Source organism: Danio aesculapii, chromosome 21 (assembly GCF_903798145.1).
Source record: "Danio aesculapii chromosome 21, fDanAes4.1, whole genome shotgun sequence".
Lineage (NCBI taxonomy): Eukaryota > Metazoa > Chordata > Actinopteri > Cypriniformes > Danionidae > Danio > Danio aesculapii.
This window is the reverse complement of record NC_079455.1, coordinates 9,211,439-9,230,923: the sequence shown is the minus strand read 5'-3', so window position 1 is coordinate 9,230,923 and position 19,485 is coordinate 9,211,439. Positions and strand designations below refer to the sequence as shown.

The 19,485-nt window shown below is 36.0% G+C and overlaps 1 protein-coding gene across 1 annotated transcript in view; it reads left to right on the top strand.

The window, feature by feature from the left end:
• The window catches only part of uimc1 (ubiquitin interaction motif containing 1), a 37,310-nt gene extending 18,259 nt beyond the window's left edge, over positions 1–19,051 (top strand). Inside the window, exons 8-18 of the mRNA XM_056446459.1 lie at positions 3,809–4,189; positions 5,388–5,636; positions 6,972–7,033; positions 9,491–9,606; positions 9,688–9,743; positions 13,715–13,952; positions 16,302–16,359; positions 16,470–16,575; positions 18,441–18,489; positions 18,574–18,625; positions 18,710–19,051. Coding sequence (XP_056302434.1) covers positions 3,809–4,189; positions 5,388–5,636; positions 6,972–7,033; positions 9,491–9,606; positions 9,688–9,743; positions 13,715–13,952; positions 16,302–16,359; positions 16,470–16,575; positions 18,441–18,489; positions 18,574–18,625; positions 18,710–18,875 — 1,533 coding nt within the window. The 3' untranslated portion in view covers positions 18,876–19,051. The remainder of the gene's footprint in view (positions 1–3,808; positions 4,190–5,387; positions 5,637–6,971; positions 7,034–9,490; positions 9,607–9,687; positions 9,744–13,714; positions 13,953–16,301; positions 16,360–16,469; positions 16,576–18,440; positions 18,490–18,573; positions 18,626–18,709) is intronic.
• Positions 19,052–19,485: the final 434 nt, after the last annotated feature.

Here is a 19,485-nt window from a genome sequence, read left to right as displayed (position 1 = left end):
TGCTGCTGGAGGAAAACATTTCCTGATTCACTCCTCCAAAACACCTCAAAGTTTCTCAGTAATATATATATATCTGGGGACTGTGCAGGCCATGATGTTCAACTTCACTTTCATGTTCATCAAAGCGCTCTGTCACCAGTCTTGCTGTGTGTATTGGTGATTATCATCCTGATGTACAGCACCATCTTCAGGATACAATGTTTGAACTATTAGGTGCACATGGTTTTTCAGAATGATTTGGTAGTCCTTGGCAGTGATGCGTCCATCTAGCACAAGTATTGGGCCCAGGAAATGCCACGCGTATTGGAGCCTATACCATCACTGATCCACACCCATGCTTCACTCTTGGCATGCAACAGTCTGGGTGATACGCTTCTTTGGGGCTTCGCTGCACTGCAACTCTCCAACATTTGGCATTGGCACGAGTGACCAAAGGTTTGGCTATAGCAGCCTAGCCATGTATAATGACCCTGTGGAGCTCCCGACAAATTGTGTTTTGGTAGAAACAAGTGAGTTGAGGTGCACATTTAGTTCTGCAGTGAGTTGGGCAGCTGTGGTTTCAGACAGCTTCCTTTTGCGTCCACAGTTACTCCTGTTGGATGTGGTTCGTCTTTTTGGTGGTATGCTGAAATAAACCTGAATACTGTGGCTCTTGATATATCACAACGATTTGCTCTCTTGGTCACAGATGCGCCAGCAAGACACACACCAACAATTTGTCCTCTTTTGTACTGATATGTCACCCATAATGTTGTGCGCATTGCAATATTTTAAGCAAAACTGTGCTGTTACTCTGCTAATTAAACCTTCACAAACCTTCCAGACATGTGGATTATGCTGAATTTAGTCGCATTATTGAAGTGCAGTACAGACATGTAAACACCTTACATCGAACTATTACTCTCATGTAGGACTTTTCACCACGTTTTGTGACAGGATGGTCCACACACACACGACTGTTTGACACTATTCTTTGCATTTACCGAATCAGTGCAGATCACAGACACCTGCATCGTTAAATTCTGAGGTTTTTTTTCTTCCATTCAGCATGCGGTATGAACTTCCATTAAAACAACACTCTTGTAAACTCCTCTTGTCAATGGTAAAGGTTATGAATACCCTCTCTTGTTCTTTATTTGTTTTGTTTTTCTTCTTTCTTTTTTTCTTTTTGTTACTTTGTTTACAGATGTTATGCTAAAATGTGAATATCTTATTGTAGGATTTGTTATGCATTTCACTGTAAATGTTCAACAATTACAAAAAAATGTAAAAAACAAAACAAACTAAACTAAACACATGAAAAACAGGATCATGAAAGGAACGTTCAAAAAGCTCCTCATGTAAACACCTTAATCTTTTTATTGTCTTAATTAGATTAAGGCAAAAAATTATGTTTAGATGGACATCAGTAATCAAGTCAATGACGACTGGCCACCAGGCTGCTCAAATTTAGCAATGCAACCTCCAACACTAAATTAGCCAGTGTTTCAGGTTCATTGTCCTACCCCTGTATGTGATGCTAAGAAACTAATTGACATTCATAAACTTACTATGGCACGGCACGTCACACAAATGTGAATGAACGGTAATTTTGTTCTATGATGAGCTTGGCAACACCTTTGTTTTTTTTTATAATGGGATACATATAATAGAGCTCAAATGTGGGACTTTTCTAGGAAAAACAGGACATTTTGCCAAACTTTTGGGGGGCTAAACCAGGGCTATTAAAAAATCTGACAGGGCTATCAGCCCAGCTTGCTCCAGTTTATAGCATCATTGCTTAGTAAACTGTTATGTGCGTCTGTGTCATTTTCATTCGTGACTTCGGGACCAAAGATGTTGCAGGTGAAAATGTGGACCATGACATCCTAGCTTTAGCAACTGTAGGTTTAGTGTTGAGCAACTCATTCTAGTAGTTTGTTAAAAGTTATTTATTTTCTAAAGCAAATGTTTTTGTGAATCATTTAAAATGTCCTACCTTAAAATTGTGTCTGACCATGAAACGCTTATAAATACATATTTTTAAGAGCCCCTATTTTGCATTAAAAAAGGTCATATTTTGGTTTTGGGGTCTCCAACAACATGCTAATATGTGTGCAAGGTCAAAAAACACTTTCATTGTCTTATAATATGCATTTATTTTTACCTAATTATCCCAGCGACTCCCATATGAATCGTTCAGCAATTAATTTTTTCCCAAACCTCTCCTTAACGCGATGCTAAGCTGCGCTGATTGGACTGATGACCCAGTCTGTTGTGATTGGTTGACACCACGGCTACAGTATGAAGTAGCAGAAAGTATGTGAGAGCCCAATGCAGGAATGCAATAAAGCAATGCAGTTAAACACCAGCATATTACTCTGTTCTTAAACCTAACTACAAGTAATAATAACACACATTAAGTATTAATCCACACAGTGGCAAAAGTTGAACTATTTTGAAAATTGACCGCACCGCATGTGTGAACAGCTGATGGTGGCCATAGCAACAAACAGCAGAGCATCACTAGTTCAGAAACACATTTAAATTGGTAAAGTAAGAAGCATCCGTCACATTTTTAACGTGGTTTTGGACCCGATATGTGAACAGCCCCATTAATCTGAGAGATACAGTACAAGCACTCATCTGTAATAGATACATGATTACAAGCCACGTGGGGCCATTACAACTTATAACATAATAAGTTAATATAATGAGGAAAAAGAGGAAACTGGTCCATTTGAACTGTAAAAGTTACTGACAAAGTCCCTGTCAAAGTCTGACAAAGTCCCATAGTCTCTGCTGCTCCTTCAATAGCAAATGGCCGGCGAATCCCGCATTGCAGCGTAGGGTATTGTATCAATCATTAAGTTCTCTTAATGTATCGCCATGCATGCATAATAACCTACACTATGATGATCTGTAACATGAGTGATTAACTACAGTAATAATTTGTAATGGATTAAAGATCCCATGTGTTTCTCATCTGTAGTTTCCAAGGTTTCATATCTTGATGGACTTTTCCTAAGATCTGAACAGTATCAGACTACATCTTATGTTAAAGTGACTAAAGTTGTGTTTTTAAAAACACAAAAATTGTATCATTTTCTCAAAATATGGTAACACTTTAGTATGGTGACTGTATGTTACAAGAGCTGCCCCCCAAATGGCACACTACACACTTATGCACTTACACTTACCAGCATAGTATATGTATGTAGAGTTGTCCCAAATGGAACACTAATGTTTTTTTACCAAGCGAAAATTCAAAACGTTTCCCTGATGATGTTTGACGGTTTCCAAATTAGTGAAATAAATGACCAAACTAACAAATAATACCTGCCATGAGTATAACCGCATTCACTATCGGGAGGCGCTATAATCACTCTCGTAGGAGAATTTTGCTAATATTTATAAAATAAATAAAATAATTCAACATCAATGCTCAAAAGCTCTACCCCTTCCTCTTCATGAACAAAGAAGCTGCCATTGAGACCTATACTGATTTTTTTTTTTCAGCTGATTAGTTCCATGTTGGTTATTGATTAGTAATTATTAAAGCTGTTGTTCACGCAAAAATAATAAATCTTCCAATAGTTATGCGTTGTCATGTCTCCCAAAAAAGTGTTATTAGTAAGGCAGTCGTTAAGGCCCTTTAGATTTATTGGAAAATATAGTGTATCTTTTTCATGTACATCCATGTAAAACAGCTTTTCTACAATCTACATTGTATTGTATAGAATTAAAAGGTGACTTCTCTTAAAACATGTAAACATCAAGGCTTAACCACATTTTTGCATCTTAATTTGAAAATTATCATTATTTCCAGATCCTCTCACCGAGTCCTGTCCTTCACAAAGAGATGATAATCCGACCCCTCAATATTGAGATTTCTCCAACGCAGTCCCACGTGTCTTCATCCACCAACAATCCTTCCACACAGGACACGGAGGTGTCCCGGTCTGTCCTGGAGCAGGACTCGAGAGCATCCAGAGGCGCTGAATTCAAACCCTCATACTGTAAAGCTTCACATTCTTCAGAGGAAAATGGAGAACGCACAGTCGCATACTACTGGGGAGTGCCTTTCTGCCCCATGGGCCAAAACCCAGAGGAGTACACACGTGTGATCATGTGTCAGATGGAGGTGTATGAGAAGAGCCTGAAGGAGGCCCAGCGAGAGCTGCTGCGCAAAGCAGACTGGGGAAAACCGGTAAATCACTGCAACATTCATTCAGTCAGGCACAATGGCACATTAAAGGAACAATCCACTTTTTTGCAAATAGGCTCATTTTACAACTCCCATATATTTGACACCGTTCAGCTGGTCTCTGGGTACTTTTAGCTTAGCTTGGCATAGATCATTGAATTAGATTAGACCATTAGAATCTCAAAAATTACTTAAGTGTTTAGATCAGGGGTGTCCAAACTCAGTCCTGGAGGGCCGTTGTCCTGCTGAGTTTAGCTCCAACTTGCTTCAAGGAAGCTTCTAGTATATCTAGTAAGAGCTTAATTAGCTGGTTCAGGTGTGTTTGATTAGGGTTGGATCTAAACTCTCCAGGACACCGGCCCTCCAGGACCGAGTTTGGACACCCCTGGTTTAGATCATTTTCCCTTTTAAAAGCTGAACTCTTTTGTAGTTACATCGTGTACTAAAACCACTGGTAAAATGAAAAGTTGCTGTTTTCTTGTCTGGTATAGCTAGGAACTGTTCTCTCATTCTGGCACTGTAATCGAGGAACTTTGCTGACTGAAAATTATTCTGGTTTTTTTCCAGGCACTGTGTAATATTGTGCCTGCTGCAGACATGGTATGGCAGCAAAGTACATTGATTATGAAGATGGAATGAGAGTACACGCACCTGTACTCTGGTCATTTTTGAGCAAGATGCTAATGGTCTAATTCGATTCAATGATTATGCTAAAATAAGCCAAAAGTACTCCTCTGCTAGACTCTGAGATCATTTGAATGGGGTCAGAAATGGTAAAACTCAACTGTTTTAACTCTAGGGTGCTTCTAAAATGTGTTCTTTTAATGTAGATGCATTCAGGGAGCATGGAAATAAAACAAAGCAGCTTTAATATGTGAAAGTTATTTTAATTTCAGCTACTGTATTAGTGCTGCACAATTTTTTATTCTGTAAAAAAACTATTTCCTCAGATGACTTGACTAGTTTTTGTTTAGAATGATTGATTGTGCATAAAAATAATAAATTAAAAGCATAGATAGATATAATAGTTTATTTATATTGTATTTAAAGATATTTGTTTATATCTGTAAATATAAATGTGAAGGTAATCTTAAATGTAAAATCTTAACTGGTAAATGACATCATTTGCCAAAACCCAATGTACTTAGCAGTACTTTTTGTAATGTAGCAGATTGTTAAACATTACATTGTTTTGTTTCAGGTTTGTCCTGAATCACCAGAAAGGTCATTTGGTGCGAGGAGATGGAAACGCCACAGAGCTACCCGGCTGTCTGAGGAAGAGGAGGAGAATGAAGTAGAGGCTGAGAAAGAAAATAACACAATAGTAGAAGAAGAAGAAAAGGAGGAAGCCAGGGACAAGTCTGCAGTTGGGACACTTAATAATGCTGACGGCGGACAGAGCGAAACCTATGTTGTTTTATCTTCTCCAGAGACTAAAGATGAGCAAGTGGTTGGTATACTGGTCTTGGTGTTATTGTGATCTCATTCTGGAAAATTGTTTGGGTCTGTGGATATGAAATGACCATATTTTCTAGAATGTTTTCAGAGTGTCCGCAGGGTCTTAAAAGTCCTAAATTTCAAAAAGTAAAAATGTAGGCCTTAAAAAGTCTTGAATTCCTAAAATATAGTGTCGTAGTGCATTCAGTGCATGCTGAAGGTCCATGTTCAATGAAGCCAACAGAACAACATCATCTGTGATTAACAGAGATGAAATCTTGTGGTCCCCGAGCTGGACCCCTCCAGCCCAAGACTGCACTTTGTCCTTAAAATTCGGAACAGAATTGGTGACAAAGGGCAGCCCTGCCGGAGTCCACCATGCACTGGGAACAAGTCTGACATATTGCCGGCAATGTGAACAAAACTCCTACTCTGTTCATGCAGGGACGAGATCCCTGGTGAGGGTATAGAGCTGTTCCAGTGTACCATGGCCTGGACGAAAACTTTTTTTTAGTGCAAAGATACACAAAAACAGCTCTTAGAGATTCTCAAAATTGAATGCCCTAATCAGGGAAAAAACTAAAGCAACACATCCCTTTACATGATCTTCCGTTAATACAGACCCTATTACAGAATTAACTGGGCCATTAGAAATATGTGTTCAGCCGTGTATAAGTCTAAAATGTCCTTCTTAATAGTCTTAAAGGGTTTTTAAAAGTCTTGAATTTGACTTGAAGAAACCTGCAGAAGCCCTGATTTCACACTTTTTAGCACCTGAATTGTTCTTCAATGGTGGGTTTTATAATGCAATTGATTCTGAGTGCACAAAACATCTAAACATTTGAGTATTTCCCACCCTCCACACGTTTCAGTTTTACCTTAAATATGTTTAAAATAAATGTATTGGGAATGCCACTATGGTTTTGTTTCAAAAGTAAATATAACAATATTAGAGCTTATGTATTTGTCATTTAGAGTAAATGCATAAAAAATGCACTAAATACAACCTTTTATTAATTTTAAATCCAGAGAAACTAAGAATTTCCAAGTGATCGATTAAATTATGTAATCATTTTGAAGGATTTGTTGCCAAGTGAGGGAAAATTCTAATTTATTATGTTTAGCAGGAGTTTAATGGTTGGTGCTTCCATAGCAGTTTAACTTTTTTTTCTCTTCGAATTGTGAATTGTACATGTTGTACATCTTTTTATTTTGAATTCATTGCTCAGTTTCTATTTTTTTGTGTGTTTTGGTGTAATTCCATTATTAACCACAAGGTGACACTGCAGTATTGACAGGAATAAAATGTTAGGAATGTTCTTAAGAATCTTGTTTGCTTTCTCAACAGGACAAAACCCCTTTCTTCAGCCAAGAAGAGCCTGAAACTAGAGCTGCGGATAAACATATCAGGTATAATAGTATTTTGTTCACTAAACTATAAAAAGACGGGAATTCCTTCCTTCAAAAAAAAAAAAAAAGTAAAATGTAATATATTACACAGTGTCAATGTTTTAACTAAAGATGAATATTTGATGAAGCAGCCCTGGTTTTCAAATACAACTAATGAATACTTTTGCTATTCTGACCATTCTGTCAATACATTATCTGCATTTGAAATTTGGAAGAAACGCTATCACACTTTTATAGAGTAAAACAAATATGAACGTTTTACTCAAAACCAGACCTAATACAATCAGAGAAATATCAATTTTCTCATGTCTCATGTTTTCCCCCCTGGTAACTATATATATATATATATATATATATATATATATATATATATATATATATATATATATATATATATATATATATATATATATATTAATATATATATATATAAATATATATATATAAATATATATATATAAATATATATATATATAAATATATATATATAAATATATATATATATATATATATATATAAATATACATATATATATATATATATATATATATATATATATATATATATATATATATATATATATATATATATATATATATATATATATATATATATATATATATATATATATATAAATATATATATATATATATATATAAATATATATATATAAATATATATGTATCACAAGGGTGAAGGGTGACGAGGCTGGGCCAGTGCTGTTATTGCAGAATATCACACGGCTACCAGCCAGTCAGATTCAAGAACCAGACAGAACTGTTATATATATATATAAAGGGTTTACAAAGATTTCTGGAATATTATGGCATTTCAGAAGGTCTATTCCAGACATTGAAAATTGTTTGTCGCATTAAATTTAAGTTCCCATTTATCAAAATGTCATTTTTTTCCATACCATATTATGCTTTCTCATGACTATTGTTATTGTTAGACTATTTTGTAGCTCTATTTAGTTTTTTTCACATTTAACAATTGGCAGTCAATTGCAGTCACAAACATTCACCAGACTCTGTTACCTAAGGCTAACATGTTTGGGTAACATACATTTTAAGAGCTTTGGCTTCAAAATGGCCGCTTCAAAGACTGGGTGTTAGATGACAGAAAAGCTAAATGTAAATTCTGAGGTAAATGATCCATTGTTTTTTTTCATACTCACTATTAAACCTCCCAAAGGAGCTGCTGAAACAGTTCTACACCTCCATCATTGAATCAGTCACATCAATAACTGTCTGGTTTAGCTCAGCTACTAAATACGATCTCCAAAGACTACGTCGAATAGTTTGACTGCTGAGCGAATCACTGGTTCAACCCTTCCTACTCCCCAAGAACTATACTTATCCAGAGCGAGCAAAAGGGGTGCCAAAATCACTCTGGACCCCTCACACCCAGCACACTGCCTCTTTGAACTATTACCTTCTGGTCGACGCTACAGAGCACTGCGCACCAGAACAGCCTGACACAGAAACAGTTTCTTCCCTCAGGCAATCCATCTCATGAACACGTGATAATAATAATTGTGAAACCAACATCATTACTTGCTATACACTTTTATACACATATACACTTATTTAACAACACACTTTACATGCCAATTTGCACATAACAGCTGCACATATAACGTTGTATATAGAAATATAGCTCTACATACACTTGTCAATTTGTATATTTGCATTCACTACCTACTTCTATTTTTTCAAATATATTTATTATCTGTTTTTTGTCCTGTCTCTGTAATTCTGTTGCCCTGTAGAAGCTCTGTCATGAAAACAAATTCCTCGTATGTGTGATCACACCTGCCAGTAAAGCTCTTTCTGATATTTAAAGTCATGCAAAATGATATTCAAGATACATACAATGATATACTATTGATTTTAATTATTTTATTATTTTAACATATTATATTAATGGTATATTATTAATATAAGATATAAGCACAATAATGACCTGTTTTTTCAGTCATTAGAAGTCATTTAAATTCATCCTATAAGTCTAGGAATTAAATGTTTGGCTTTAAGTGGGGAACCGTGTATTTATTTGTTTTTTTTCAATTATGCAGTAAATAATAAATATCTGCCAGAATATTCCAGCTCCAGTTGTCCATAGTGAAAATGCTGATCAAGCTCTAGAGACCAGTTCAATGTAGTCATGTGATTGGCCCATGAACATTACCTGCTTGTTATCAAACAATTGCATAACTGTGATGAGGCAATTCAATCACAACTAAATGTTAAAACAGCTATCATAACATTATTTATCAATATGTGTCTCTTTTCGGATTCTCAGAAGCTATAGATATTAAAAATGTAAAACAGGAAATATTCTGGGACCATTTTGTTTGTTTACATCCCTTAAAATGGTTTAGAAAGGCTAAAAAAATTAAATGTTAAAAAAAGCGCAAAATTGTTTTAAGTCTCTTTTTCTACATTTCATCGACAGGAACAGTGCTCTATGGGACACTTCAGATGAAACTGGATCACAGTATCCAGCTGAGCAGCATGTAGACGAGACTCCCAATCTGGAGGCTTGTGAAGAGGATCCGACAGTTTGTCCAGGTGTGTGACCAGTTGTTAAACAGTTTATGATGCATTTTCCTGTGGTATAAAAGTAAAATTGGTTTACTTGTCTTAATCTAGAGACACAGATGAGTGAAAGCAGCACACCAGAGCTGATGATGACAAGTCCTGCACAGGTACAGCGGATCTATATAACTATCATACAGTTTTTGAAATCTGAGGGTTCCTATAAAATCAAAAAGACTGGGAAAACCAACTTTAAAGTTGTCTGTTTTGATGTATTTACAAAATATCTTCATGAAGCATGACCTTTACTTAATATTCTAATGATTTTCATTCATAATTTTGACCCACATGAAATAATGAAAAATAATATAATAATATAAAAAATAATGAAATAATAATGCTTTTTTACATGGTATTGTACAAGTCATAAATCTTTATTACATAACGTTTGACCAGTCCATAGTAATTCCTCACTGAAGTGTTCTCAGTAAAGCACATGTTGTCTAAATTCACCAGTACTGACAACAAAACCATACTGCAACGCTGCACCAGAGCATAGACTGTAAAAGATATGGACATGGTATCGGTGACGTCACCCATAGGTTTCTGAACATTGCAAAAGAAGCTACACGTAAGAGTGGCCAACCGTTACCATTTTGTTTGTGCGTCATCTCACCGACCACAGGATACCAAACAAGGGCAACGAGGCGGAGCGTGAGCAGAGCTACAGACACATGCTGGCATTTTGCTTAGACAGGCTTTTCTTTGGGAGAAGCGTTTAATACTTCATTGCCTGTGACTCGTTTGTGTTCTGACCACATGTTCTTGGTTGTATACTATATCAATAAAGTGTTTAGACTTTTAATACATTGAGCCACTAAACATTGCTCTTATGATGTTTTTCTACAGGAGGAAAACACAAATTACTACCAAACACTTCAGATATAGTCTGTGTTAGTAAATGCAAGGCTATTTATGAAAATCAACCATAACACTGTATTGCAATGTTTCAGATTTCAACGTTTCAACTTTCAGATATGGTTCTGTCAGATTCTGAAGTGCTTTACAGGTCTAAACAAAATTATAAATGATAAATTATCTTAAGTAAAACAAATACATTTATAGACATGGTATATAAGTATATAACTACACTCACCTGGGAAATGGAGGCAGCTTAAACGGTTTAAGTGCAAACAGCATGCTATAGTATCTGATAATTGCAGGAAATAATTCCAAAAGGCAACTGACTCTGTAAAGAAACATTAAACAAAACAAAAAATACGATGTATATGCTGAGTTCAGTGGCGAGTGACGAGACAGCGAGCAGCAAGACTTAGCTGTCACTCAAGTGGCCACGCCCTTAATTTTTGCAGACTTAATATAACTTTATAAAAACAAAACGGATGAGTTATAAATTAAAATTCACCCCCTCACAGTTGTCATAAAGGTTAATTATGACTATATGCACCAAAGCCATTGTTTGTACCAGGCTGTAAACATGTTTTTATCAGCTGTAAAAATGGCTTTCCGTACTGGCTTCCCGAGGGAGGGTGAAAGGTTGCAAATAAGATTTAAATGAGTTTTAAAAATACAAACCAGCACCAAAAAAAAAAACCAGCAAGTTCTTCTCCCAAAAGATAATAGGACAATGTTCTAGAGAAGCCATTGTGGGGAAAAAAATCTGTTTTTTTTTTTTTTTTTTTTTTTTTTTTTTTTACATTTAAACAAAAATTTATATAATTCAATAAAAGCTGCCAGGGCCATGAAAAATTTCGGGCTTGACTATGCATGCGTACATGTGTGCGGGCCTATCTATATTGTAGTATAAACTGTACTATATATATTGTAGTATATGTGGTATAAATTAAAACAGGCAAATTTAGTGTTGAAGGTTTCATGGCTAAATGTGAGCAGCCTGGTGGCCAGTCATCATTGATTGCACATTCCACCAGTAAGAGCAGAGTGTGAACGTTTAATTAGTAAAATAATAGCACAGTTTTGCTTAAAATATTACGATGGGCACAACATTATAGTTTAAAAATTGGACAAATTGTTGGTGCTTGTCTTGCTGGTACATCTGTAACCAAGATAGCATTTCTGTGATGTATCAAGAGCCCCTGTATCCAGGGTAATACCAGCAAGAAGGACAAACCACATCCAACAGGATTAACTGTGTAAGTAAGAGGAAGCTGTCTCAAAGGGATGTTTGGGTGCTAACCTGGACTGTATCCAAAAAATGTAAAACTGCCCAACTCAGGATTAAATGTGCACCTCAACTCTCCTGTTTCCTCCAAAACTGTTCGTCAGGAGCTCCACAGGGTCAATTTACATGGCCGGGCTGCTATAGCCAAATCTTTAGTCACTTGTGCCAATGCCAAACGTCAGTTTTAATGGGGCCAGCAGTGTAAATCTTGGGCTGTGGACAATGTTAAATATGTATTGTTCTCTGTTGAGTCCACCTTCATTGTTTTTTCCCTTATCTGGGAGAGTTACGGTGTGGAGAAGCCTCAAAGAAGTGTACCACCCAGACTGTTGCATGTTCAGAGTGAAGCAAGGGGGTGGGTCAGGGATGATTTGAGCTGCAATTTCATGGCCTTCCCTAGGACCAATACTTGTTCTAGACCTGAAAGAGTATGTGCACCCAATATTCAAACATTGTATCCTGATGGCAATGGCATGTATAAGGATGATAATGCACCAATACACACAGTAAGACTGATGACAGACTGGTTTGATGAACATAAAGTGAAGTTGAACTTATCCCATGGCCTGCACAGTCACCAGAGCCACTTTGGAGGGTTTGGAGGAGCGAGTGTGTAAATGTTTTCCTCCACCAGCATCACATAGTGACCTGGGGTCCGTTCTTTGTACGTGGATTACTCAATTAGCTGGATTTGGTTATTGATGATAACCAGCTTTATTAGACAACATGCACAATCATCAACAGTTTTTTTGTGTGTGTGTGTTTTTATAAAGGAATAATAATTTAGGCAGTCATTGACATGTCTAGACAGATAATGTGCCGGTGATATGATGCTTTGTGAAAGATTCAGACACCTTCACCAATATCAAAATGCTTTTAATTAGCCAGTTATTACACAGATTAATTCGTTCAAAATAGAAAACTAGATAATTAGCAAAATACTCTTGACATATGAAATTGTAAAGCCTGCAGCTCACAACAAATGTGGAAGGTTATTGCGTATCATGTATAACAAACGGTTTACTGCGAATTTTGTCATTTTGATCACATGAATAATTGAATATTAATCAGATGATGTCATTACACTGCTGTGTCGTCAGCCAATCGTTGTATTGCTGATCATGATTTCAAGTATCGAAAGATCAGTCCTTCACAACACACGCAGAGATCTCAGATCAGTTCATCCTGTCATTTTAATCTGATTCACAAACTGGTTTGAAGAACCAAATTAGCCAGAGATCAGTTATCAAGATTAAAAGATCCAGGATCTGCCAAATCATCTTAGATCATTTAAGCGAGGTATGAAGAACGGACCCCTGGCCACTTTTCTGCAAGAAGAATGATGCAAAATCCTTCTGGCCACTGTGCAGGACTTGTATTTGTCGTTCCAGAGATGAATTGATGCTGTATTGGCTAAAAAAAGAGGCCCTACAATTATTGTGGTCTAAAACCAGGCGTTTCAGTTTCATTGTCCAACCCCTGTATATATATATATATATATATATATATATATATATATATATATATATATATATATATATACATATATACACTATGGTTTATAAGTATTTTTTTATCTAAACATTTTGTTTTATGTAATTTGTAAAATAAAAAAAAATAAGAATCATCAAATAATATTCAGCAAACAATTGTGTAAAGAAACATTGTGAAATAAATATTCATGTTTGAATACATTTTAAAAGTTTCATTCATTGTCATAATAACAACACAGATTTTTTCAGTATCATATATCAAGTCTTTAATTGGTTTGTCAATGTGAAACACAATAACTTCTATGTGCATAAACATTATAATAAACCTTTGTTAGAATATTTTCAGGGAAAATTCTACAAAATTAATTGTTGTGTTCATTTCAATGACCTACTTCTAGAAAGAAATATAATAGAAACCAGAATCTAATTTGATTGTGGTTGGCAGGCCCAGTCTCGTGCTGACAGCGAGGTGATGGAGGTGGAGGATGGAGGAGACGCTCCGGCAGCAGACGAGGAGATGATGATGATGATGGAGCAGGATGCTGATCCTGCAGAGCCGGCTGCTCCTCTCAGTGAGCAGATGGAGTGTCCCATGTGCTCCAAACTCTTCCCCATCAGCAGCATCGAGATGCACGCAGCTTACTGTGATGGAGAAGCGGACCAGCAGGACCAGCAGTCACAAGGTACAGCACTGGAAAAATGTTTTACACCACCTTTACATTTTACTGATGGTATAATGACCATATCTAGTTATTTCGTATTGTTGTTAGCACTTTCCCCACCATGGGTTTTACAGCAATCCATGTTTTAGGTGTATTACAGCAAGGAAACCTTTAGTCTTATAAGTGTTAAAGGACTTCAGGGTTTCCTGGGAGAGAAATAATTAAAAAAAAGATTTGGAAGAAATTAATAATTTATTAATTTATTTTAGACTTTTTTATTTTATTTTGTTGTATTTTTTTATTACTGATCAAAACCTTGGGATCTGTAACAACTGTAATGTTTTTAAAATTACTCTTCTGCTTACTACGGCTGTTTTTATTTCATCAAAATACAGTCATAAGTGTGAATTATTATTGCAATTGAACATGCTTTTCATTTATTGTAGTTTAAAATTGAATTTATACATTTAAATCTGATTTTGAAGCATAACTTCATCAGTCTACTGACGTGTGGTCCTTCAGAAATCATTATAATAGGATGATCTGCTCAAGAAACTATTAATATTATTATTAGTAGTAGCAGTAGTAGAATTCATATTTTTGCGGTACAATAGAATTCAAAGGTACCATTAAAATATTTACTTTTATTATTCGGTTTGACTGCATATATATATCAGTGCTTCCTACAGGTTTGAAATATACTTGTGGTGGTAGCCGGATTGAAACACCTTTTAACCACAGCACATAAATGGTCAACTACATGCGACAAACAAAAAATAATAATGCTAATTTCAACTATATTTTTATATATTATTACAATGTTACATACCTTTTCTTTTCAATGTTTTAAAGTTATTTAACAAAAAGGCTGCTGAAATAAAATAAATCCACTATTTCTCTTACTTTTGTGCCATTTAGGAGCCATGTACACCCACTGACAGGTAAAGACTGCTCTCTCTCTCTCTAAAGTTGCTTTGATGGCTTGACATTTACAGTATCGCCAAAGCATTTTAGATATGTATAAAGTATGTAATATATTAACATCATTAAATTAAAATATACAGCAAATGAGAAATAAATATCAGAAAAAATGAATAGAAAAATAAACAATATTGTTAATATTATAATAATTACTAGAATAAAAAGTGTAGATTATTAAAATAAGGCAAATTATTTGATTAGCCATTTCTAACAAATATTTAGCTGCCATTAAAGATGTCATTTTTTCTCTCCGAGTATATAGTAAAGTTTATCTGAGTCGTTTATTAAATGATTAATCATTTAAAGTTTCTCTCACGGCTGCAAAAACGCATACAAATAACGGCAACTTTAGAAAGCGAAAGTAAAACCAGAATCCCGGACATTTTAGGAGATTCAGAAACTACGGTCAGAAGCATTTTGGCGAAAATTTGTGGTGTCGCCAAAAGTGACCAAATATACTTGGCTGGTCGTTAATATATCTATTGTTAGAAAAGTCTATGTGTGTGTGTGTGTGTGTGTGTGTGTGTGTGTGTGTGTGTGTGTGTGTGTATTTATATACACACATATAACAGTTCTGTCTGGTTTTTGAATCTGATTGGTCGATAGCTGTGCCAAATTCTACAAATAACTGTAATCGTACAGCCTCTTTACCCTTCACACTTGATGTTTTACTCTGCCCACATACAGTGACAAGCAGAGACACTACAGTTTGACACATTGCTGCTGTTGGACAACATCATGTACTTTTGAGGCTTTTTTTAGTCGAGAATGTAGTTGCTTTGATTGGAACTATGCAGTTTACTTTTAATCATAGTGCCTATTTTAAATATTCATAATTTCGGAGAGACAGCGCATCGGCGGCCATTAGCCTGTTATTGAGCAGAGTTGTCTGATGGAGAACACGAGGACGCAAGACCGCGGAAGAATGCAAATTGAGAAACAGCCCTAGTAAGAACTTGATTAGCTGGTTCAAATGTATTTAATTAGAGTTGGAACTAAAATATGCAGGACACCGGCACTCCAGGACTGAGTTTGGGCACCCCTGATCTACCACATATATATTAAATACTTAAATGTATCATGCTTTTAAGTGTTGTTATTACGAATTTTCTTTTTATGAATTTTTAAACGTTTTTTTGTTTTCCTTCTTTTTTTAGATGAACATAATAGAACAGCATATTGTAATGATTTCTGAAGGATCATGGGACACAGAAAACTGGAGTAAACTTTTTAATCCCGAATGGAAGTTGTTTTAGGTTTAAATATTTCATAGTATTGCTGGAATGAGGTTATTAGAGAATACACTTCTTTTAAGATTTTAGCAGAGATACATATGCGTGTCTTCATTCATAATATATTTTACTTTTGTTTGATTTGATGTGATTGTAGTTGTCCGGCGGACGAGGAACAGAAGACAGTTGATGGAGGACACTCATCAATCTGAGAAGTAACTTCAGCAAACATTCTGTGAAAATTCTAACAGATCTGTGTAGAAACACCTACATATAAGCCATAAAAACTTAAGGAGTCACCTATTGATCATCTTCTTCTTTGCAGATCAGCACAGATTGAGAAGTGCTCCATGTGTCAGGGTTTGTTTCCACTAAAGGAGTATATACAACATGTCCCTTTGTGCTTAGAGAGAGGCTCAAGAGCTAATCAGGTGACCATTGTGTGCCAACACATGCACACACACAGTACACATAATACTCTTTTCTGATGTTATTACGAAGTGTTAAAAGGCATAGTTCACCCAAAATATCACAATTCTGTCATCATTTGCTCTCCCTTCACTGTCACAAACGTCCGGAAAGTATTCATCGCGCTTCACTTTTTCCACATTTTTTTTATGTTTCAGCCTTATTCCAAAATGGATTCAATTCATTTATTTCCTCAAAATTCTACACACAATACCCCATAAGGACAATGTGAAAAAGGATTTTTTTATATTGCTGCAGATTTATTAAAAATAAAAAAGCTGAAAAATCACATGTACATAAGTATTCACAGCCTTTGCCGTGAAGCTCTAAATTGAGCTCAGGTACATTCTGTTCTTGAGATGTTTCAGCAGCTTAATTGGAGTTCACCTGTGGTAAATTCAGTTGATTGGACATGATTTGAAAAGGCATACACCTATCTATATAAGGTCCCAGGGTTGACAGTGCATGTCAAAGCACAAACCAAGCATGAGGACAAAGAAGAGCTGGCCAGCCATCTAAGCTGAGTGATCGGGGGAGAAGGGCCTAAGTCAGGGAGGTGATTAATAACCCGATGGTCACTCTGTCTGAACTCCAGCGTTCTTCTGTGGAGAAAGGAAAACCTTACAGAAGGAAAACCATCTTTGCTGCAATCCACCAATCAGGCTTGTAGGGTAGAGTGGCCAGACGGAAGCCACTCTCCGCCTGGAATTTGCCAAAAGGCATCTGAAGGACTCTCAGACCATAAGAAACAAAATTCTCTGCTCTGATGAGACTAAAATTGAACTCTTTGGAGTGAATGCCAGGTGTTACGTTTGGAGAAAACCAGGCACCGCTCATCACCAGGCTAATACCATCCCTACAGTAAAGCATGGTGGTGGCAGCATCATGTTGTGGGGATGTTTTTCAGCAGCAGGAACTGGAAGACTAGTCAGGATAAAGGGAAAGATGAATGCAGCAATGTACAGAGACATCCTGAGGGAAAACCTGCTTCAGAGTGCTCTTGACCTCAAACTGGGCCGATGGTTCATCTTCCAGCAGGACAATGACCTAAAGCACACCGCCAAAAATATCAATGGAGTGGCTTCACAACAACTGAATGTCCTTGAATGGCCCAGCCAGAACCCAGACCTAAATCCTATTGAACATCTCTGGAGAGATCTGAAAATGGCTGTTCATCCTCGCTTCCCATCCAACCTGATAGAGCTTGAGAGGTACTGCAAAGAGGAATGGGCAGCAATTTTCAAAGACAGGTGTGCCAAGCTTGTTGCATCATATTCAAAAGGACTTGAGGCTGTAATTGCTGCCAAAGGTGCATCAACAAAGTATTGAGCAAAGGCTGTGAATACTTATGTACATGTGATTTTTCAGGTTTTTATTTTTAATAAATTTGTCATTGTCATTGTGGGGTATTGTGTGTAGAATTTTGAGAAATACATTAATTAAATCCATTTTGGAATAAGGCTGTAACATAAAAAATGTGGAAAAAGTGAAGCGTTATGAATACTTTACAGATGCACTGTAAGTTTTTTTTATTTTATTTTTTTTTATAGAGTTTATTTGTATATTACAAAATGTTAATAAAACAGGTGGATGAAAACATGGCTATTCACAGTATTTGTTTTATCTACTAAGGAAGTCAATGGTTACTGGTTTCCAACATTCTTCAAAATATCTTCATTTTTTTGTTTTCAATTATAAAATAGAAACTTATGAAGGAAACCACTTGATTTTGAGTAAGTAGTGTGTACAGTTTTATTTTTGCATGAACTATCCTTTGGGTGAGAAGATTTACATTCTGTGGCATGTCAATACCGTTTTGCTTTTGCAGGAAAACGGCCTGCTTTCTGCTCTGGAGCGGACAGAACAGAGAAGCACTGGTGTGTAATATTACTCATTTCTGGTGTGTTTCAGGCCAATAAATATTTTGAGTTATGCCATTAAGGATTTTTCTTACATTTCAGTTTCTGCCAGTGATGAGCCTGGCCCGTCTGATGTTTCTACAAAGAGCAACTGGTACAATTCCAATATTGTTCGCTAAACGTTTCGAATGTGCAAATGTCTTGGATTTCCTAATTCCTTTCCTGACTGATTCCCCAGCAACTCTGCTGATATTGTGGTGATGTGGACGTCTGAAAGTGTCAGTGAAGCAATGGTTTCTTCTCCCAGCAGCACCTTCACTCCTCCTTCAGAGAAAACACAATGCCTTACTGATTCCGCCAGGAACAGCCTAAGACTCTCAAGAAAGAGAAAATACAAAAAGTAGTGGGGAGAACAATGCTTTTAGCAACACTGCTATTCAATGCTTCTTCATTTATATGACTTTTTATACAATTAAAATGCACACAGTTGTCTATTTAAAGTCTTTGTTGTCTAAAAGAAGTGTATCAAATGATATTGACACCGTCTTGAGTTTGTATTAAATGTCTGTTTAGACTTTCACTTGTCTGTGTGGATGAATTGTTCTTAAAGGTGTGGTGTTCACATTTTTTACATTTCAAAACCAAATTCTACATGAAAGCTCACATTTGAGAGTTTATTGTGAGGAATAAAAAGAAATATTTGCTAGTTCCTAGCAAATATTTTGCTCTTGCTCTAGTCAGGATCATATGTTGTGCTGCTCAACAAAAAGCTGCTTGCTTTGCATTTGACGTTTGTGTAAGATTAAGATGCTTGCATAACTTCCGTAGACCGTAGAGTCTTCAGTTCTTTCCACTCCTACACCCTTAAAAGGATTGTTCACTGAAAAATCTAAATTGTCATCATTTACTTTGCCCTTTATGAGTTTCTTTTATTTGTTACACACAAAAGAAGATACTTGTTGAAATTTTGGAAACTGTAACAATTGACTTCCATCTGCTTTTCCTATTATGGAA